This window comes from Gallus gallus, chromosome 3 (genome assembly GCF_016699485.2).
Source record: "Gallus gallus isolate bGalGal1 chromosome 3, bGalGal1.mat.broiler.GRCg7b, whole genome shotgun sequence".
Taxonomy (NCBI): domain Eukaryota; kingdom Metazoa; phylum Chordata; class Aves; order Galliformes; family Phasianidae; genus Gallus; species Gallus gallus.
In genome coordinates this window covers 57,959,123-57,981,907 of record NC_052534.1, presented here as the reverse complement: position 1 = coordinate 57,981,907, position 22,785 = coordinate 57,959,123, and the positions used below count along the sequence as shown (strand labels likewise).

The following is a 22,785-nucleotide window of genomic DNA, read 5'->3' as shown; positions in this document are numbered from 1 at the left end:
CTAAAACAAGGAATCTTTTAGAAGCTAAATCAAAATGAACAATCCAACAAATGGCAAGCACAGAGTTTATAGTCTGGATGTTAGGTGCTCAAGGAAGATAAGTTCTTCTAATTCAATTCAAGAGACATAACTAAGCTAGGAAAGACAAAAATTCTAAAAAGAAGTTCCTTGAAAAAGGCAGAAGTTATATCCAACACAGGATAATAGAAAAGGACATAAATCGGGACTGGTTCTGTAAGATCATAACTTTAGCCACATGTTAAAATATTTTAAAAAGTAATATGCAAATATTTAAATGTTGTTGAGTACTTCTTTAGATAAATCAAAATCTCAATGATAACTAGACACTGAAATTTAGAAGTTTAAAATGATTAAGATGTAATCAATTTATAACAGGACAAATCAAGAAAGATATAGCAAAAAAAGCTGGATGAATTCTTTGTAACTGTGAATAAAAGAGAGCTCAGGGAATTTCCCTTTTTTTTCAGGGAAACATGGGGCAAATTGGAAGAAGTGTCTCAAATAGATGTGTCAGTTTTAGAGCAAGATGACAAATAAATAGTAATAGAAAAGCATTAGACATATATGGCATGACATATATGTGGCATCAGGAGGTAGTTAAAAATGAAGTTGCTGAAGCATTATATATGTAGTTTATAGTACTTTATAAAATCCAAATTAATCTTATATAATTATAAACTGTTTATCCAGTTTGTGAAAGAACGGTAGGGGGTTCCAGGAAATTAAAACATGGAATCTGGTTTCTGTATCAAGAAAATCACTAGAACTAAAATAAAGATTAATATTTTTAGCAATCTGTGGCTAAAATGGGAAAAACACAAGATCAGGGTGTTTTTTTTTGTTTCTTTGTTTGTTTGTTTGTTTATTTGTGGAGGCCAGTGTTCCTTATGGATTCGTTTGAAGAAGCCAAGGTTAATTTGATTAATAAAACACTTCAATGTTCAAAAAGTTTTGTCAAGATTCTTCAGCAAATACCATGAGAAAAGTAGAATAGAAAGAGGAAGAGGAAATCTGTCACAGATGAGTACTTGGTTAAGAGAATAAATGGACCATTTTCACAGTGATGATCAGTATGAACTGCTGAGAATATTCATATTTAACCTGGGAAGGGGACGAGTAGGAAGGTGACAAAGTTTGCAAGTACAAAATCTTTCAGCACAGTAAAATGAAAGAGCTGCAAAATGTTCAGAGATCTTAAGATAGTTGGCGGATGGGTAATAAAATAACTGATGAAATTCTGCAGCAATTAAATGAAAAGTTAAGCAGAGAAAAATGTAGTTCTACTTATACATTGACTGCAGTAATTTTTGAGTAAGACATTAGCAATTGTGAAACAGCTCTTAGAATTACCTTGGACTGTGCCTTGGAAGTATCAGCTCAGGGCTTGCTCAGCAGTAGTAAAAGGTCAACACAGCCTTAAGAAATATTACAATGTTTTAAAAGCAAAACTGAAAAAATAATCATGCCATTTGTATGTCCGCACTATACCTTCCCCTTGAATAATTTATTAGAAATGGAAAAGGAGAAGTAGAGAAGTACTAGGGATATTCACCTATTTAGAACAGTTTCTTTTTGAAAAGATATTAAATAGGCATAGAAGTTTTTGACACAAAATAAAATTGTCGTGTGGGATAGGATAGAGATATACTGAAGTCACAGATTACATGGAGATAGTGAAAAAGGAACAGTTATTTGCTGTTCTCTGTGATATGACATTTAAAGGGCGACAAATACAGATTTAGTGTATATTAGTGTTTAATTTCACACTACACATGGCTAAATGCAATACTTACTGCTAGGGAGCTTTACGGGTTTGGGAAGAAAAAGCATATTCATAGGTAGTCAGGCAAATTAATGGAAGAGGAGTTTTTTGGATCTGCTAGATGCAAGGACTTAGGGACAAGTTGCAGTTTAGTGGATCTCTAATATACAGCTTTCGGGAAGCTCAAAATTCAAATAGCTGCACTCAGCTCTCAGACAGGATACTGAGTCGAGTCAGCATAGGTCTGAGCCAGAGTTTGTTACACCTACATAGCAGAGTATATATTAGTATGTTACACCTACAAACAGTGTTGCTTTAAGCAGTCTAATAAACATATCCAATAGCAGTAATGATAAATCAAAGGTGTATAATGGTTTTTGGTTTTTTTTTCCCATAGACATGTTACCTGGTTTCTGTCACTGCAAGACCGGCTATGCAGGAGAGCACTGCAGTAGATGTGCCTTGGGTTATACGGGATATCCTGACTGCCTGCCCTGCAACTGCTCAGTGGAAGGCAGCGCGAATATTGACCCTTGTGTAGGTCTCTGTGTCTGTAAGGTATGGATATCAAATTCTTGTGAGCCATAAGATGATATTAATGATGCTGAAAGATTGCAATCAATGGTCTTCTATCATATAGTGACGTTCCACTGTCCTACCTACGGGCATTAATGTCTATGGCAGTCAGTACTCATAGAACTGTTGTTCCTGGTCCTGTGAAGCCTTGGATTGCTGTGTCACCCTGAAACTCACTGTAATTAAAATAGGTATCTAGTAGCCTGTTGCATGTCTTAGAAGGGATAATTAAGAAGTTTGTGAATTATTTGCTTTGAATTCCTACCTCTCATCTGTCCAGAATCTGTATGTTTGAAGTATTATGGACTCTAAAACTACCCTGAAATATGACCTCAGATGAGAAAATCCTTTGAACAGGTGGTGTCTTAAAACACCATTTTGGCTATAATGCTCTCTGTTTTAATCCCATACAGAGGGCATTCTTTCTTGCCTTGGAATGTTTTCATAGAAATTTCTAATATATTTAGCTTTTTGGTTATTTGGGGTTTTTTTGTTTGTTTTGTTTTCTTCTTTTAGTCATCCTTTCTATACAACTAATTTCTTAATTTCTAAGCAGCAAATTTTAAAATGTTTTTTTCTTCTGCTTGTTTCTGTGTACCTCCAGCAAATTATACATTGACAAATCAAAAGAAAACACTTTTAAATAAAATAGTTGCATCTACCTCTTACAATATACCAAAATACAAAAAAATGCTTTACAAATGGTGATCTGTAAATCACAGTTTAGTAAGTTAGCATGAACATGACCAAAGGACAATTTATGGTATAGTGGGTCAGTTTTTGTGTGTCATACTTGTGCAAGTTTCTTTACTGAATTTAATTAACAGGATTAGAAATAAATGTGAATTTTAAAATACTTACATTATATCCCTAAGTACAAGAATGTACTTGACTTCAGTACTTGACTTCATCAGTTCATGTTGCATGCACTTTGGTGTAACAGCTGAGCAACACTGAAATCTAATCAGAGAATTAACCTTATCCTCACTTTATATATAGTCACATGCTTTCTGTCAAGAATAAAATCTATTCATATTACAGTTCTAATTAATTGACTATTAAGTCTAGAAGGTCAGAATTTATTACATTCTGAATTGAAACAGTGGTTAAGATGTCATATGCTAAATAAAAGGTAGCTAGTGCTGAAGAGTTCTTATTTTTATTACTTTATTTGTGTAAAACCAAACTGACTTGTTGGTAAAATCAGTCTAACATGGGCAAATGAGTAATAGAAATATTGTTCCTATCCCAAAGCATACATGCTCTGTACATGCTTTTTTTTTCCTCTTTGGTTATCCTTTACCACCTTTTTGATTCCTGTAATCTCCTTTTAAGTGCGTATGGTAGAAAAAATAATATTCTTTGTAGACAGCCTAGATACTGATACATACACATTTATTTTCGCCAGAAATCTTCAAACTCAAGTCAAAGCAGATTATGGTCAAAAGGACACTGAAATCATCAGATTAGCTATGCTCCTTATGAAGACTAAAGAGGGATGCCTGAACAAGTTAATAGCAGGTCTTAGGAAAAATGCTTCTCCTCTTTTAATCACATCTTTCAATTACATATAATGAGCTCTGAAATTTACTAAATATACTTTTCTTGTTAAGAGAATTGACTGCTGAAAAAAGTTCTTAGGGTGAGCAGCAAAATGTAAGTGAGCATTAGATTGTTATCTGTACCACATTGGCCAGAGTAAACTGATGTACAAAAAGGTGAGGGGCAAGTATAAATACCTGTTTTATCACGGATTGGCACAGAGAGCTTTCTGAAGGTATATGGTCAAAGTTTTGTACCTGTTAAAAATGGACTAAAAACCAGCTTGAGAAACAGATTAGTCTGTGGAATTGCTTCAATGCCTGAAGGATAGTTTAGATCTCTTTTCCTACTTTGTGTGTCTGTTATTCAGTGAACTTCATACCTACTGAAAAGAATTATCCAAGTTTTACTCACTGACGTCATTCTTGTGACTGCAGAATAGGACAGCTTTTCACTTACAGAAGTATATCTGCTTTTAGCTTTCTTGTGGTTTTTTGTTTGTTTTTTTCTACTTGCCAATCTGTACACACTAAACACTTCGGAAAGGTCTGAAACTTTTATGAGCAGCATTCACAGCTGTAGTTTCTACATTTGAGCTTGAGAGCATTTGGGTGCTTGCAAACTCCCATACATTATAATGCTGTTATTTTTCAGATGAATCATGAGTAGCTGACTGATTTCAGCAAACCTATGACAATAATGTGTTAATTGATTTACACCGAAATTGGTGGTGAAAAGGTAAAAATACCATCTTGAAATTAATGAGATGTCAACGGTAAAACTACTGACTCCTCATAGCTTTGAGTTGTACTACAGGGATTTTTGGTTTGTTGAAGAGACTTTTATATTATGTTCTTGAAGAGGAGAATAGATACAGTACAATAATGGAGATAGAGTGGATATATTTTGCTCTATATGTTTTTAATGTAAAACGCCTGCTCTGAAAGTAATGCCTCCAATTTTATTATCTTGGCCCACAACATCGAAGGTGGATGTTAGTGGTACAGCAGTAGAGGTGGAAACTTTCCACCCATATTCCATTACATTTTATTGCTGTGTGACAGATGGCAGCAGAGGGGCAGCCTGACCAAATGGCTTCTAACGTGGAAGTGCATATGAAACAAACAGGGTGTCACTGAATTCCTCCCTGTGGAATAAAAAATTTGCCCATTGGCATTCACTGATGCTTACTGAACAATTATGGAGACCAAAAAGTGTATTTGAGCACAGTGAGTTGGTAGGTATTGTGTTTCAGCAGTAGTGACAGATATGTGAAATTTAAGCCATGTTCTGTATGGCCATGCAGATTTTTACGTATGGCATACAGTTCTTCACTGGCAAAAATGCATAGGTAATGGTGGTGACTATGTTGGAAAAAAATGTTTTGTAGCTGAGAATTTTCTTTGTCAAACAGTGTTATTGTGCTCTTTGTATCTGTTGTATTTTCCCTGAAAATAAATAGAAAACTTTCAGAGCAACCAACGTAAAAGTGGTTCTCGATGTACAGTAGTGACAGTCTATTCATTTTTTTTTCGTTTGTACTCTGTATTTATTTATCCCCTTCCCTCTTACTGCCTTCCTTAATGCATCTGCTATAACTTTGCCTTATTTTCTCCATCTTTGCAGCATCTTAGCCAAGAGGCTATCAAATGGGTTTTGTTGAACTTATTTCAGAGCAATAAATTTCAAACAGGCTTAGACTAGAAAGTGTGGGCAGGCTTTTCATAATGTGTCCATTCTCTGCTGACTTTCAGCCAACAATTTTGTTCTGTACGCACGCCATAGAGCACTATTTCCAGGATTAAAGAAACTGTATATAATACTTTAAGAAGGGATAAAAATTTCTGTCCTGTATGTATTGAATTACTAAGCCATTCCCATAATATATTTCTTGTGCAATGCATTTATTGTTGAAAAGAATGCTTTATTTTTTCCTATAGGACGAATTGATTAATTGGGTAAGGTAGCAGAGCAGGACTTACTTCACAATGCAGGTTTTCTCTTAAAAGCATAATTACAAAATGCTAAGTTTAGAATTTTTCAAGTTCAGTGCCTGCTTTCTATGGAGAAAAGTTTGTAACCTGGCTGCATGGCTGTCAAACACATGCGAAAATGCAGCCCTTTCCATTCTTTGATTTAACCTGGATTCCACTATTAGTAATAGGCCACTGAAAAACTGATAAGCTGAATGAGTGGTATAACTAATACAAAGTTCTTGTAGTTTGTCACCTGTGACTGTTGATTTCTTCAGCCATACCAACAAACTAAGGTGGTTGAGGCCACAACATTTTGTCCCATACTTCCTTTCCTTCTCACTCCCTTAAGCATACAGGAGGTAAATTAGATTATTCCCTGAAATCAAGTACATGTATTCATATAGGAGAAGAATTAAAAATCTTATGAAGTCCAAATTCTGTCTTCTGCCATTTTTAGGTAAGTCTATTAACTTATTGTGTAGAGGATCTAATTCCAATACTTACAAATATGAACAGTGATTCCTATAAATATCTTTGTAGCTCTGCATTAAAGTAAAAGAGAGTATGAAGCTGATTATCTCAAGTTCTAATCCATGACAACTGAAGTAATATTCTAATGTGCATTTGCAGGAACATGTCGAAGGAGAAAACTGTGATCGTTGCAAATCAGGCTTCTTCAATCTGCAGCAAAATAATCCCAAAGGCTGTGAGGAATGTTTCTGCTCTGGGAAAACAAATGTCTGCACAAGCTCTCACTTTACGTACAGAAATGTAAGAAAATTTCTGCAGTATCAGTATATGTCGTTGATTCTGTGTTTTTGTGGGTTCTCACTTTCTGTTGGCACCAGAGTGCATCTTACTATATAACACTATGCATCTTTTTTTATGCCCTATACATTCTGTCATTTATCATGAAGAAAATACTTTAAAACTTTGTATTTTCTTCATTTGACAAAGTTCTGAAAAATGTGTGATCAAATAGGGAGGAGTGCAAAAGAACTTATAAGCATCACAAATGAAGCCATGTGCTTCAGTCCTGGAATATGCTTGCATAATCAGTACTGAATTAAATGTAACATATCCATACAGCAAGCCTCTTTTATAGGTCAATATTAGATTTCTAGACCTGAAATAATTAAGAATTTTGAAACATTGAATATACAACATATAGCTTCCATAAGAAAAAGGGTTACCTTACAGGTGGCATTTTGAGTGTATTTCTTTTGCATACTATATCCCTAGGAAAATACATGAAAGTGAGATAAAAGTGTTCTTATTTGTACTCTAGAGAAAATGTCTTCAGCATCAAATATACTCTAAATTTTACATTAGTTCTCAAAACTTACACACAGATTCCACTGTAACAGATGTATGCTACATATTCATATCTGTAGATCTAGTTTGGGAAATATGTTTCAGATCTGGTAGCTTCTGGTCTTGGCTGCACAGTATGCTAGAAATCTGAAAATAAAATCATATGCCTAGTGTGTTCATCCGTGTGCCAGCAACTAGAAAAATTTCTAGCCCACAGCTAAACTAGTACATTGTTCTGTTTATATCCAGGCTCATTCTTACATGAACAGTGTATCCATCTCTGCTGATGCAAAAGTGTTGATGCCCCCAGCTTTTTTTTTTTTAGGTTTTCTAAAAAACCTGTACATTTAAACTTGTAAATTGTAACACTTCAGAATTACAAATTAGTATGAATTATATTGTCTATGACAATCTGAAAATGTATATCCATTTGTCAGGTCATCTTCTGTACTCTCTTGTGACTGATATCATTTATTGTAAACTCATTTAATATATTCAGAGGAATCATTACTTATGTATATGTAAGGTTGAACTTCTGCCTCCCTCTGGATAATATAAAACACACAGCGCTTCCTTCAGACAAACTACTCAGGAGTTCTAACACCCAGCTGCAAAAAATAAGAAAATTTTTTATTCTTATTTACCCTATTATTTCTTCTGTTCTTAAACTGCCTTTAATCATATTTATAAATCTAGTCATTTTCTAAAAAATGAAAGAATGAGAGATGGTGACAATTGAAATGATTGATGTCTTAATTCTGACTGTAATATGTTTTGTTTTGTTTTCTGCCATCATAGATAGAAGACATGAATGATTGGTATCTAGTCGGCTTATCTGGTCTCATCAGAGTTACTCCTAAGCAAAAGAATATTGGTGGGCGTCAACAGCTTAGCATCAACAACGTGTCTGCACGTAAAGTACTGCCACAGACTTATTATTGGAGTGCACCCAGTTCTTATTTGGGCAACAAAGTAAGTGCAGATGGTACTTGCCTCAACACTAATTTGGCTTATTGGGGTGGGGGGGGGAAGGCTTTGCATGGGGGTGGAACTGAGATAAAGCTGGATAGCTCTCTGACCAGCAAAATTTCAGTCAGGAAGGAATGAGGCATATGGAGTGTCCTTCTGATGCAAAAAATATACAGAGAAAATTAACTAAGTATCTTTGATCTTCAGCCTGTTTTGGGTTTCTGGTGTCAGGTATTGGAGTAGTCTTTATAGTTTGCAGTATTATTATTATTATTATTTGAATGAATTAGCTGGTGTGTATTTCGTCTTGTCCTATTCTCTTACCACTTTTCCTACTTTATCTTCAACTCTGAAAACTCATTCCTTTATCTGCTTTTCATAAGATGCAAGTTACATATCAGATGTTGTGGGGGTGTGTTACAAAACTTTAATGTTTAGCAAGAGATCTGTGTAGGGAATACTTTGCCCTAGAACTCAGAAGATCCTGTTCTGAGCTCTGCACCAGTTCTAGTGCATATAATTATCCAAGTCTAAGTGTGTGCACGTGTGTGCACGTGTGCACATGCACAGATATTCATGCCTTGCAGGTTTATGCCAAATATTTGCTTTCTAAAGTCATGAGTGCCTTAGTGATCTGACTGTTGGTCTTTTAGGCTTCCTACTATTATAAATGATACCCACAAAAATCTTTTTTTTTCTTTTTTTTTTTCTTTTCTTTTCTTTTTCTTTTTCTTTTTTTTTCCTGGAGGATAAGATTAAGGTCTGAATGAGTTCTAAAAGTGCAGAAAGATAAACAGCTTTCCATTTCTTATAATACTGAACATGGTAAAAAATTATCTAAAGTACTAACACTAACACAAACGCTTTTCCCACTGTACTCTCTTCAAGCTAGTCAACCTCTTATTTATTTATTTTCTTCCTGTTGGCTGAAAATCAACATGACAGAAGGTAAGTGAGCATGTGCAAACTAAGTAGAATCATTCCAAAGAATTGGGCATCCTGTTCAAGACAGTAATTTGTTAAAGGTAGTCAGGCCTGTTTTGATGGTCAAGGGACAGTTTTTTCTATAATTTTCCATACCTAGCGAACCATTTATTACTTTGTAATAAGAAGTGGTACTTTTCCAGACAGAATTTCATCCTGCTTCTATTCAGTAAGCAAAATAATGATAAGAATGAGCACAAAGTATTCAAACATGGAAGATATTTTTTCAGTGTAATTTGGAGGTCCTTTGTGGTTACTGTCAGACATCTCTGTATGAATGAAACCATTTCCTTAATAATGAAACTATATAAATTTTTGATACTTCTCTAATTCTGAAAGCAATCACATATTATCACAATACATCTTAACTGTCATGTTGCATCATGTAAGTTGGAGTCATAAAGAACTTCTTAGGCCATATGATACAGTGGGGATGGAATATTGCAAGTCCTTATTTGTAAACTCAAACATTTCTCTAAACAGCTGCAGCTGGATAAAACCAAACAGCTGAAACCTGATGAAAACACTCTTTCCTGAGACTCGTTGCTAGCTGTAATGTAGTATGATAATTGGTATCGCAGAGCAGGCAAACTTCTTTAAGAATTTTTGTCTTAGAAAAAGTAGAGAATGATTTAGGAAATCTCATAGCAAAATGTACATTTCTATTCTAATTCCCAAACCTTGTGTCACAGAAAACCACTTGTCCTTTTTATTGTTAAAATTACTGTTCTTAAATGGCACTCCTGGAAATAGAATTGAGTTACAAAACACTGTAACCGTTCTGCATTTTCCAGTTTTCAAATATATCTTAAAATCCTTATTTAAAATGTTTCCTTTAATATAAAGTTGGCATGTTGTGCATAAGCCTCCACAATATTGCTTGCCATATGTACACTATCTGCTTGTTTTATATCTCTCTCAAAATGCTTCTTCTGGTTAAAAAAAATAAAAAAGTGTTTTAAGTGGGATATTCTGAATGTGCAGCCTTCAGCGTCCTTTTTCATGGATTGTATTAGACTATATGAAACCAATCTTTATGTCTCCAAAGAGAGATTATAAATAACAGGAGGTTATAGATGATGCAGTAAAGTTTTTTATGTAAAAGTGAGACTAGAACATAGATTATTTTAACATCACTTGCATCCTTTCATTCTCCTAAGCATACATGCTAATAGCATAACTTAAACTGTTTTGTACGAATACAGATAATTTGGGGAGGGGGGGAGGAGCCAGTTATTTTCCATGCCTGACTATATAACGCTTTTGAACTAACAGCCATTTTTGAAACAGAATGCAATTTGGAAGTAATCTGGTGGAATTTAATTTCTAGAAACTAACAGATAGTTGGGGAGAACAAATTTAAAGTGGCTAGTATTAAGGGTTTAGTAAGTATCATAAAATAGTTTATTTTCCTGCCTGCTTTGTAATAACCTAGTGAACTAATGATTAGAGCAATCATGAGAACAGGTGGCCTGTTAAAGCTTGTAGTTACTGAAAAATTTACTTATTCTATCAACTCTAATTACATTGTTAGATGTTTAAAAGCATCATTTGTTTTTTTGTCAGCACTTTGTTAACAACCAACATGTATGGGTATATTAAATGCTAAGATACTTTTATAAATTTGTCTCAAAGTGTTATGAGTTACGCTCTGATACTATTTGACCAGAGCAATGAAAGGAGAGTGTAAATTAATTAAAAATTAGGTACCAATCTCAGTGAAGTGGTTTGAAAACACCTGTTATTTTAAAGTCAGTATGGGAGGGTTAAGTGTTCATGATGTTTCAAAAGTATTACAGTATGTATATGCTCTGCCTGATTTCCTTTGATATCTCTTCAAAAAAAAAAAATAGATAATTTGTATGCTGGGAAGAAGCCACCTACAATTACTCAGTATAGCTAATGAGCACAACATAGAGTATGTAGACCACATGAGACTCCATGAAGAAACGTCCATCTTTGGTTATAGGAAGCTTCTCTTTATTTTCTGTCTTTTACAGATATGTACCTTTATTTGTTAAAGCTCAGCTTTAACCATGATGGTGAAGATATAACTCACCCCTTTCACACGGTTAGAGCACTGCCTTTGATCAGCAGTCACAGGTTAGTTCAGCCGTTAGGAAGAAGATGTCTTAGAATTCAGGTCTCTGAACACTTTAATCAGTACCCAGTATCCATATACAAATTAGATAAGTGTTTTCTAACTCATTTGGCTGGGTTTTAAACAGTTCTTACTGCTGCTATTATTCAGACTGTAAACAACACAGCAGAAGCTTTAAAACACCTCTGCTCCAAGATACCATTGGCTTACTAACAGATTTTATTAAGACCGAGCAGTTTCTTGTATCAAATGTAATTGTACAATTGTCATTTGGGCTAGTTCTACAGTCCAGTCCCATTCAGCATGAGTTCTTCATGAAGTCAAACTAAATCAAAAATTAAAGCAAAAGATGCTTGCGTAACAGGCTTTGTTAGATTGAAAATATTCTAGTACATCATGTTTCGCAAGTCTCATATACGTTTAAGCTTCCATATATGCATCCATTGTTCTTTCTCTGAATGCTAGTAAAAATCAGGACAGCAGGTGAAAGTTTTGTGTTGAATCTGTGCACGCAGAACAATAAGGGTGTTTTGTTCAACTTAACAATGCCATTTCATTTCTTTTGCCTATTCTTTTATAATTAGCTGTGTAACCTGTTTGCTGGCTTTAAAAAGTCAATGTTGCTTTGATTCTAGACACGAAGACTGTAATAAGCCTGTAGCCAATGTGTACAAAAATCTATTGGGCTTTAAAAAGTATTTTAGTATGGAGAGCTATAGATTGAGATGGGGTGATGAGCTTTATTTTTGTGTGTGTGTGTATGTGTGTGACATTATCTGCTGCAGACTGCCCAGAATACCTCATATGATTAAATATTGGATTCTGAAATAATCGTAAGCTAGGTCTTTGTGACTTTTATGTTTATTCCTTTCCATTTGTTTTCATCTCTTAGGCAATAGCGGTGCAAAAGGCAGAATAATGCAAAGCAAATTGCAGTCTACAACTCACAGGGGGAAAGGAAGGAGTTGAAACCCAAAACATAAAGAAGCGTAAATAACACAATAATCAGCTGGAACTGAAATGCTGGGATCAATTGTCCTAAATTATTAATGCATCGAAACCCAGAAAGCTTCATCTAGTATTGTCATGGTGTCAGATGTCAAGACTTTCTAGTTTGTAGGACATGATTGAATTCAATAAATCCCCAAGTCTTTTTCTTGATTTTACTTCCTGTCTCTAAAAGGAGAACAATCTAACGCCTTTTGATATAAATGAGTATCCAAGATGCAAAATTAATTGTTATTGGAAGCTACTTTTTTCTGCTATCGTTTTGTTTAGAAATTCATTCGCCTCACAGGAAAAGCAGCGGCTGACTTAGCGTACAAAATTGCAGTCAGCTCTGTCTTAAATTTAGCCTGCATGTGTCTGTATGAATTTTGTCAGGAAACTGAAGGAGTGAAATTTAAGTTGTCTAACATTTTCTTCCATAATGTGCCTTTAAAAAATACTTCTTTTTTTCACCTGGTTGTATGGAGAATTAGGCCCTCGTCTAGAAGATTAGTTAGCACAAATGCATTCCCTAATCTAAATCTAAAATCTGGAACAAAATGGCAGTGCTTGAAGTATCTGCTGATTGTCTGAAGGATTTTTTCAATAGCAATGGAAGTCCATCACTTCATGATGAATTAGCTTTACTTATATCCTGTGCACAGAAATTAGTTTCAGGACCAGATTTGACCATGTAACAAAGAGCATCTACAATAGGAAAAATAAGGAGGGGATGTAGTAGGGAACATAACTGTGTCATTTATGATTTATCAAAAACAATTTTCTGCGGGCATTAATTGATTCTTAATGTCTTGTACATTTGAGTGAAATATTTATGTTATATGCACATTATTCACATGTGTGATGTAAACATGAATAGGCACCAGCAGCAAATAGAATTCCAGAAATCTCCATTTGATGTAACATCTCTGAATTTATTCACAGTTGCTGCAAATCCTCAGATTTTTAAAAAGTTGTATCTAGCCAACATATGGCAGAAAATTAAGATGGATCATTTGAACCTAAAGAAAAATACTTCAACTTCATTTGACTTTCATATTTGAATACATACTTCTGGGGAAAAAAAAAAAAAAGAAAAAAAAAGCTGGCTTAGTTTATTGGTATGTTTTTATTTTCTAACAAGTAAAACCTAATCTAATATAAAGAATGTAATTTTATTCTAAGTCAGAATCTAAATTGATTGAAATTAAAATTAAGTCACCGTGGTAAACACAGTCAAGAGTATGAAGTGGTTTTCAACTTAAACTAAGCATGCTGCTTAGTTTATTAGCACTTTTTTCACTACAGCTTTTAAAAACTGAGACAGTAGCCAAGTTCAGATACCAAAAGGAATAGACAAACAACTGGAGTACAGGTGAAGAGCAAAGCATTTTAAAGATCAGAACCACAGCTGACTGATTCTTTAAGTTTGCTTAACTTACACTACACAGTTTAGATTATTTAGCTTTGATGAAATATTCTCTCAGCATGGCTCCAGGAAATGTGACAGAAGTGTATCTATACATCCTTTCATACTGATGACTAGCCAAAATTTGCTTGATCCTCAGTAGAAAATAAAACACTCCTGTACTCATGGACTGCCTTTTTTGTAGTGTTCAGTTACTCATTACTGAGGAGAAAACCACCAACCCACCAAAGCATAAGTACATTTCACAAACTTTTTCCTTTTTTAATTCTTTCTAATGATGTTTGGATAGCCCCTTGGGACTGTTCAAGTACAGCTTTTATTGTGATTGCAGTGCAAAGTAAGGATACCTTATAGACTTCTTTGAGCCTCTGAAATCAGTTTGAACAGGGCTCAGAACCTGACTAGTGGAGCCCGCTAACAGCAGAAGTATCGTGTATCCCATCACACATTTAATTTCTTTCTGCTAAAATCATCTTATACCTCTGTTAAGAAAAGAGGAAATTTATTATAGGTGAAATTATTTTATAAATCCCAAGTGTCCTTTGCTTTAACTTTTGCCCAAGTTTGCCTTGAAGGTAAGGATTTTAGTTGATAGAGGCAGTTGAAAAGTGGAGAAACAAACAAACAAAAGAAATAGAAGGGATGTAAATGCTAGAGAAAGAATACTGAGGGGCACTAGGAAATAGTGATAGCAAATTTCTTGCTAGATTAAAAGGTCTTACTCTTCTTATGTCTGATCCAAAAATTAAAATACTGAAGGATGAAAGAAAGCAAAAGAAAAAGCCTGTGACTTAGAATTAATATGTCAGGTGATTTGTAGTGAACACTAATGAACATGCAAAAAAAGAAGCATGGTGACAATGGTTTAATATGCTTCTCCTGAGCTCAAGATAGCTAAATTAAATAGTGGTTGCTTAAGAGTGCAAAGGAACTGACATTTAAAGTGAGGACATATGGTGTTTTTAACACACAACATACGTTTTCAGCAAAGAAGCTTTTGCTTTGAAGATGATAATTGGAGTTACTTGAAGATCACAAGTTACCTGGAAGTAAATAGTATAATGGAATGTTGTATGTAGTGCCATGTTATATTTTAACCAGTTAATAGGTCTGATAGACCTAATTCAACTTTGTTAATGGTACGTTACAACAATTACCATTAGAAAAAACCCTATATTTTTACAATAAAATATTGTTCCACTAGTAATTAAGGTCAAAAACCACCCTTTTTTAAATCACAAAGCACTATGGCTAACTAGAGTGTAGAAGAAGGGAGAGTGGCTCATCAACATTTCAAAATGTACATATTCAATTACGAAGTCATTACCAAAAGGTAACTGTAAAAGGCATCCAAAACTATTACAAAAAGTTGCTTTTCCTTTTATTCTACATTTGTTTCTGGGAAGTAATAAGTAATTCCACAACTAATTGTAATTAAAAAACTACATGATTTCAAATTCTTGACTTCATAAATATTGGTGAATTATATAAATATAAATATTGGTGAGTTATATAAATATGATTAGTGTGTGGTAGCACCACTACGATGAGTGCCTTACAAGCTCTATTTTTCAGAGTGATACTGCATACTTAATAAATTTCCAGTTAGTCACCAAAAACAAAGTATCAAAATCCTCCCTTTTGTATATTCTGAATTAAAAGACGGAAAGGCAGACTATCTTACTCTTCATATCTTTTGATATGAACATCAGACTTCTACAGTTTTACTGGGTCTGTCTGGGCTTGAGTTAGCTTTCTTCATATCAGCCTATATGGTGCTGTGTCTAAAACAATGTAATTAAATGCTAGGCTTTTGACTCTGGCTGAGCAGTGTTTGTGCAGCATCAAGGCTTTCTCTCCAACCTCTAAGTCAGTAGGCTGGGAGAGGGCAAGAAGACACAGCTAAGACACCAGATCTGCAGTGACCAAAGAGATATATAATATCCAAGTAATATCCCTGTTAATAACTTTATTGATGACCTAGGTGAGGGGATTGAATGCACCCTAAGGAAGTTGCAGATGACACCAAGTTAGGAGGAAGTGTCAATCTGCCTGAGGATAGAAAGATCCTACAGAAGGATCTGGGTAGGCTGGATCTCTGGGCTAAGGCCAATGGGATGAAGTTCAGCAAGACCAAATGCTGGGTCCTGCACTTTGACCACAACAACCCCAGGAAGTGCTACAGGCTTGGGGCAGAGTGGCTGGAAAACTGCTCAGAGTAAAAGGACCTGGAGGTATTGGTCAGTGCTTAGCTGAACATGAGCCAGCAGTGTGCCCAGGCGGTCAAGAAGGCCAATGGCATCCTGACTAATATTAGAAACAGTGTAGCCACCAGGAGCAGAGAAGTGATTGTTCCTCTGTGCTCAGCGCTGGTGAGGCCACATCCTAAGTACTGTGTTCAGTTTTGGGCCCTTCACTACAAGAAAGACATTGAGGCCCTGGAGGGTGTTCAGAGAAGGGCAAAAAAGCTGTTGAGGGGACTGGAGCACAAGTCTTATGAGGAGCAGCTGAGGGAACTGGGATTGCTTAGTTTGGAGAAGAGGAGGCTTGGGTGAGTTGTTATTGCCCTCTACAACTTCTGAAAGGAGATTGTGGTGAGGTGGGAGTCAACCTATTCTGTATAACTAGGTTTAGGATGAGAGGGAATGGCCTCAAGTTGAACCAGGGGAGGTTCAGATCAGTTACTAGGAAAATTTTTTTCTCCAAAAGACAGGTCGTGCTGGAATGGGCTGTCCAGGAGGTGATTGAGTCACCGTCCCTTTAGTAGTTTTTTCTATAAGAAACTTGTAGATGTGATACTAAGGGACATGGTTTAGTGGGCAGTATTTGTGGTAGGTGGACAGTTGGACTAGAAGATCTCAGAGGTCTTTTCCAACCTTTGTGATACTGTGATTCTGTTATTCCCGTAGCATATGGTGTGATATGCTCAATAGTAGAAGTTCAGGAAAAAGAGGAAGAATGCAACACAGATTTGACTATGGCATTTGTCTAACAACTACTGCATGTGATTTGGCCCTACTTTCCAGGAGTCTGACTGCCTAAGGGTAATAGTGATTAAATTCCTCTTGTTGCTTTGCCTTTGTATACAGCTTTTGCTTTTCCTGTAAAACTGTCATTATCTTGATCCATTAATCTTTTCACCTTCCTTCTAGGGGAGGGATGGGTGGGAGTTAGAGTGGATGTTCTGCTGTTGTCTGAGGTTAACTCACCACAACTCCACTGGAAGTTATGGATATAAATAAATAAAATCTTAAGGCATTTGACAAAAGAAATTTGCACCTTAAAGCATTTCCAGAAGAATTTAGGAGTGTGGCTGCAATATTCTTTAAAAAATTGAGAATCAAATGGGAACCAAAGCTGACAAGAATGAAGCACAACAGTGATCGTAAGTTTGAAGTACTGGTTTAGTTTTAATTTGTCTTTTCATACATTCATTATCCCAAATATTTTAATATCATGTATCGCTCATGCATTGATCTAATATCTGTACAGAGCATCCTTTAAATCCTGTAGGTCCTGTGTCTTGTGCATACAATTCTATCTGTCTCATCTATTCTACCATTACCTGACTGCTAAAAATTTCTCAGTGGATCCATATTGCTTCATTTAAGTTCTAGCAGGCAAAATGAGCTCTATTCCTCTATATTCCCATAAGGTTTACATACTGTATAAGCTATTAGCAGGAGACAATTATCAGAACAAAGATTTTATTTTCTAAAGAGAGACTCTATCTAACTACAATAAAATTTCTTTTGAAAGAAAACCACAGTGGAAATTTTAATTATTCAGTAAGTTTCTAGAAGGGAGGATTACTCTAACTACAGAATGAATTTGTCTTTGTCTTCCTGGACCCAAGAGACAAAGGGGTTAAGACCAGATATTTGGCACATTGAAAGAATAATCATGTGCTCGAACCCCAGTCTGAACTGAGATGAATTATTAAACAAGTGGTTTGTTAGGTGATTGAATATTACCTGCAAAGTACTGCTCATCTCCTTGAGGCGCATCTACGGTTAACTGAATTGAGCCAATTAGACTGACTGTCTCTTCAATGAGTTGTGACCTATCGATGGTAATAGCTTATTATGATGATAAATGAACCTATCTCTCAAACTGAAGCCCAAGTATACACTTCAGCAGTTTCCCTGAATCACAAGACCATTACCTCTCAACTTCAGATTGGCATAAGCATCAGCAATGAGAGTAGGTAGCATGCATGAGTAGACACGGGTGATTGTTGAACTCAAATGAATATATTTACAATTATTCTTGGTGAAGTTGTTTTGTTTGTTTTAATGGACCTGCCTGAACGCTCCATATTTGCTAGAAGTACCTAACATTTCTCACAATACGTGCAATATCACTCCTGTCTCCTGAGATGGCTGGATGAATTTCTGATTTTTACCTACTTGCCTTTTCAGTCTCAGGGGCACTCTGTATTGTGATGTAGGAGAATACTTTCTTTTTCTAATTGAAGAGTTTGCTTTATTTGTTTTGCCTTTCAATCTTATCAATTTGCTGTCCAGAAGTAATTTCCTCATAATGATAAGAAAGTTAGAGGGACTGTAATACTACCAATATTTTTATTAATTTCTTACATAGCTTTGAAATCTTCAAATATCAAAAAAATATCTGGAACAATTATGGATCACTTCTTTGTTTTCTTTAACTCTTTTTGGAGACAGGAATTTTTTCCACAATGAAGGCAGTTGTTTCAACAACTTTCTGTACAAGTTTTTTTCTGTTGTTTTTGTGTATTTGTTTGATTGATTTATAGTTAAGGATTTCAATTTATTTTATTCATTTAAAATAACAGTGCCCAGTTGCATATACTTTCAATTTACCATCCAGAAACAAGACCTTGGTTATATATCAAACTTTTAATTTATTTCTCAAGATAAGTGCTTTTATGAATTTGATGAACTATATTTTGCTAATGAACAAGATAGCTATAGTCAACTCTGAAAGCATAGCCTACAGTGAGGACTTCATTGAATGAAGGCTTTAAGTTATGCATCTAGCCAGTAAGCAAAGGAATACTATCTATATGCATCCTCCCTCTTTAATATGTGTTTAATAGGGCAAAACATCTGCAATTCTAAGTTTGCTGTGCCGTGAACTGGATGACACCATTATTAATACACATAGATACTTTGAATAGTAGTACATAGTTTTCCATCAGCATTTTATTTCCCACGCTCCAGAAAGCCATTGTATAATATTTAATTTAAATGAAGGGGATTATTTTTTTGTTTGTATGTTTGTTTTTAAGATAAGGTTATCAAGATCTGTTATATTATTAAGGAACATTTTCTTAGTTCATGTTTTGAATAAAATTTGACAGTACACAGCTATGCATACCTCTAATTATTTAAAATATTTGCTAAGTTAAAAGAACAGATAAAACCCAGAAAAGTGAAATGAAAAACAAAATGAGTAGTAGATCAGTATCCTGTTGTCATTAGCTATGGAAAACAATATTTCCTAATTTAATAAACCAAGACAGTCTAAACTAATAAAACTGGTGGAATTAAACTGTTTTTCTTTTTTTTTTTTAACTTGCAAAGTAGATTTGTGACAACAGATGTCCTCAAAGCTAATCAAATAAATAGAAATGTTGTTTAGTCAGCTGTGTCTTATTACTTAAGTATTTGAGTTAATTCTGTTTAGTCTGCTGTGGTGAAACATCCTTTTGAGAACTTTCTACAGATTTATTGCTGTGGTTCATGTGATGCCCTGTACAATCCAGTGAATTACTCCTCTCTTTCATAGATGATGTGGTAGTTCAGCTTAGGTAGATGCACAAAAATACAGTTTTGTCAGTCTCTTGTGTCTTTAGTTTTATGTCATACATAAAACACATATGCATTTGAATACAAATAGCTTTCTACATTTGTCTCAACTGTCCAATAGAAATATGAATGTATGACACAAAGTGTTCAAGAGAATAAAACTAACCACATGGGATTAAAGACAGAGATAGGAGGGTGATCGAGGCAACCTTTCTTAAGAAAACTTCAAGATTTTACATAAAAGCTAGCTGGGAATTCTTCATTCAGATACTCACTTGGAGATTTTCTACCAAACATTTTCAAATTTTCTTTTAGAAAAATTGCAGTGAGATATTTTTTTCATACTTTGGTCAGTGACATTGCCATATCAATTCTTCTGAGACTGTCAAGCATTAATGTAGATTTTCTGAGCTACTGCAGCATGCGTTTGAGGATCTGTAGTTTGTATGTTTTCTTTTGTTACTGAAAAGAGATTAGTAGCTGTTGAAAATTATTAATATGGTAACAAACCCAGCAACCCAAATATCTCTTCCTCTCAATGTGACTATGATCAAATAGATAACCTAATCAGTGAGTCATCAAACTCATTACCAAGTCTTCACAGAACTCTGTGGAAAAAAAAAATCATCTCTTTGTCTGCAAAATTCAAGGAGATTAATTGTATCTGAAAGACTTAAGAGAATCAAAGGAGTTCAGATTCCAAGTCTCATAGCATATCCTGACCATCCCCGCAGTGAGACTCAATTTCAAATTAAGTAGAAGTACATCCACTGTTTCATAGCAGTCTCGTCAAACTCTGAAACCTTTATGAAAAGGTGTGATAAAACACAGTTGCTATTGCACTTCAGAATTACAAATCCTAATGATTTTGTAAGTTCCAGACAAAAGTATGTTTACATTAGAAAAGCATTTCCACATTTTCAATGTAAGCTTTTGTAAAAGCAAAAATCCAAAAATTCTGATGAAGTTCACACATTTTAGTGTAAAGAATGAAGGACTTTCCCATTAAGTTATATGTATTTGGACTCATTATTCTATACTTTTGGACTACTGTCTGTACACCTTGCTAATTGCCATTGAGAGTATTACTCTAGGCATATATGAAAAATGTAGCTTTACTTAATTTTCCTATAAATCATTGCTTACCTCCTTTGTCTTCTTTCTTTCCAATGCTATGGACAGTCAGTTTTGAGGAATATAATTCTGGGCTGTAGATGTACTGTACAGCATGTTAAGTTTATTCTGATCACATATTGTATATTCCAAAAGGTAAATGCTTTTGCTTCCCTTTATCAGATTTTTTTTTTTTACATTATACTTCTTTCAAGCTGTCTTCCAGTATTTTGGATGGCTAAATGCTGTAGGTTCTGTTTAGAAAATGGCTGTTAAATGATAAATGGAACATGCTACCACAACTGAGCCTTATCTTTTCCTGAATGCTGCTAAAAATTAAAAAGTTCTAGAAATCTGTAGGGTTTTTTTCTGTTTTCTTCCAAAGATTCTTGTTTTTTACCCGAAAATGCATTCAAATTGTTGTGTAGGTTTCTCTTATGTAATGTGAATATTCAGTTCATTTAAATAGATTTCTGTATAAAAGATATGCAGAACTTGTAGCTGTGTTCTGCTGTTTTACTCATTTTTACTGAAGATGTGTCTGAACAGATTTTTGACCTTACCTACTAATCTTCTTCTGGTATTTTTACACCACAAATACAATTTCATATTCAAATGACAAAATCTTCACAAAGCTGAAAAATAATCCATGAAATTCTCTATTTATGTACCTGACATTTTTTTCTGTGATGATAGAGGAGATCAACAGTAAAAATATGTGTCTAGTGACTATAGTCACCTGTATCTTCAAAAATGCAGTTCCAGCCTGCTAGAAGTTGAGTGCTTTCTAGTTTGGGAAGGCTCAGCTTTCATAATTACTAAAGCATATGTATTACTGCTGCAGCATTTCATAAAGCACTGAAAGTAGATTTATTTACCAGAATGTGTTCACTTCACCTGAAGAATATAGTGAGTTTAAGTTTCTATTCCAAAGCAGGATTTATTTTGGTCTAGGCAGGTAGTGACTGACACTTTACAATAAGTGAATATTAATTTATGCTTCCTTAATGAAAAATGATCCATCATAATGAGTATTGCTGTCTATGCTGAATTATGATAAAATACTTACAAAGGGATAAATGGCATCCATTCTAAAACCTAATGTATATCATTATGTATATAATTATGGTCAGTGTTAAAACAATGAATATCAAATGAATAAGTAATAGGAGGGACACTAAAGCTAAATTTTATTCATTATCTGTGGTGGTAAAAATACATAATTGTTGCCTTCTGCAGCTGTGATCACAGCGTCTTGTTATCACAAACTTATATCATAGCATGTATGTATACAAGTTGACTGTAATATGGGATCATCTGGAGAATTTGAACAGTGCAGCAAAAAGTTCTCAACCACTGCATTAAAAGGACTTTTTAAATACTTTTTTTAAATGTAATATATTGGAAGTTCAAAGAAAGTAGTTTGAATACTGCCCAACAGGCCATAAATCTTGTCTTCTTTTCTTTTGTATACAAAGCAACTTAAATAGAATTCCCAGAAATATGACAGTGACAATTAAACAATCATTTTATTGTTGGTATGCCTTATTATTCTGACTGTGTGAACAAAAGCATGAATACTCAGAGACATGAGCTTCCCTAATAAGTTGTACATCACCTTGGGACAGCATTCAGTGTCCTGTTAAGGGCAGAGATAAAAGCATTCAGTAAGCCAGCTCCAGCTATGAATGACTGGTGTGTTCAGTGTGCTCCTCAAGGTTCCCAAGGTTGTAACTATTGTCCATAGCCCTAATTTGCCATTGTAAGCTTTCTGAGAATATGTAACAGGTTCTCTTAATTAATTTATTCATTCTTTGTTAGTTTTTATGCCAGTTCTCCATGAAGAGATTTAGATAGCTACATGCTGTAGAGGTAATTGTGTTGTTAATGAATGAACCTAATATATCACATGTTCACACTGAGTTCTTGTGTTTAGGGAGGAGAAAGGGAAAAAGTGGAGTTCATGGGAGAACTATATCTAGGAACACTGGATGCATGTTTGTGTATTGACTGATGCTGGTTTAGATAGCTAAGAAAAAAAATGAAGTGATTATTAAGTAGTTTTAAAAGGTTTCTTTGTGTGCGTGTGTGTGTGTGTGTTTGTTTTGAGTTTGTTTGTTAAAGTAACTAAAGTGAAAATTCTCCCATTTTATCTCAGTCTGTATCAGGTATACAGTTACAGATCTTTGATCCAGATCTATATTAAGTAATCTGTTCTG

At 34.7% G+C, this 22,785-nt stretch overlaps 1 protein-coding gene across 6 annotated transcripts in view; it reads left to right on the top strand.

The window, feature by feature from the left end:
- The window catches only part of LAMA2 (laminin subunit alpha 2), a 336,526-nt gene that overhangs the window by 134,550 nt on the left and 179,191 nt on the right, over positions 1-22,785 (top strand). For all 6 annotated transcript variants that reach the window (XM_040697911.2, XM_040697907.2, XM_040697910.2 and 3 more), the window contains exons 10-12: positions 2,181-2,341; positions 6,508-6,648; positions 7,990-8,163. In XM_040697911.2, the coding sequence (XP_040553845.1) occupies positions 2,181-2,341; positions 6,508-6,648; positions 7,990-8,163 (476 nt within the window). The remainder of the gene's footprint in view (positions 1-2,180; positions 2,342-6,507; positions 6,649-7,989; positions 8,164-22,785) is intronic.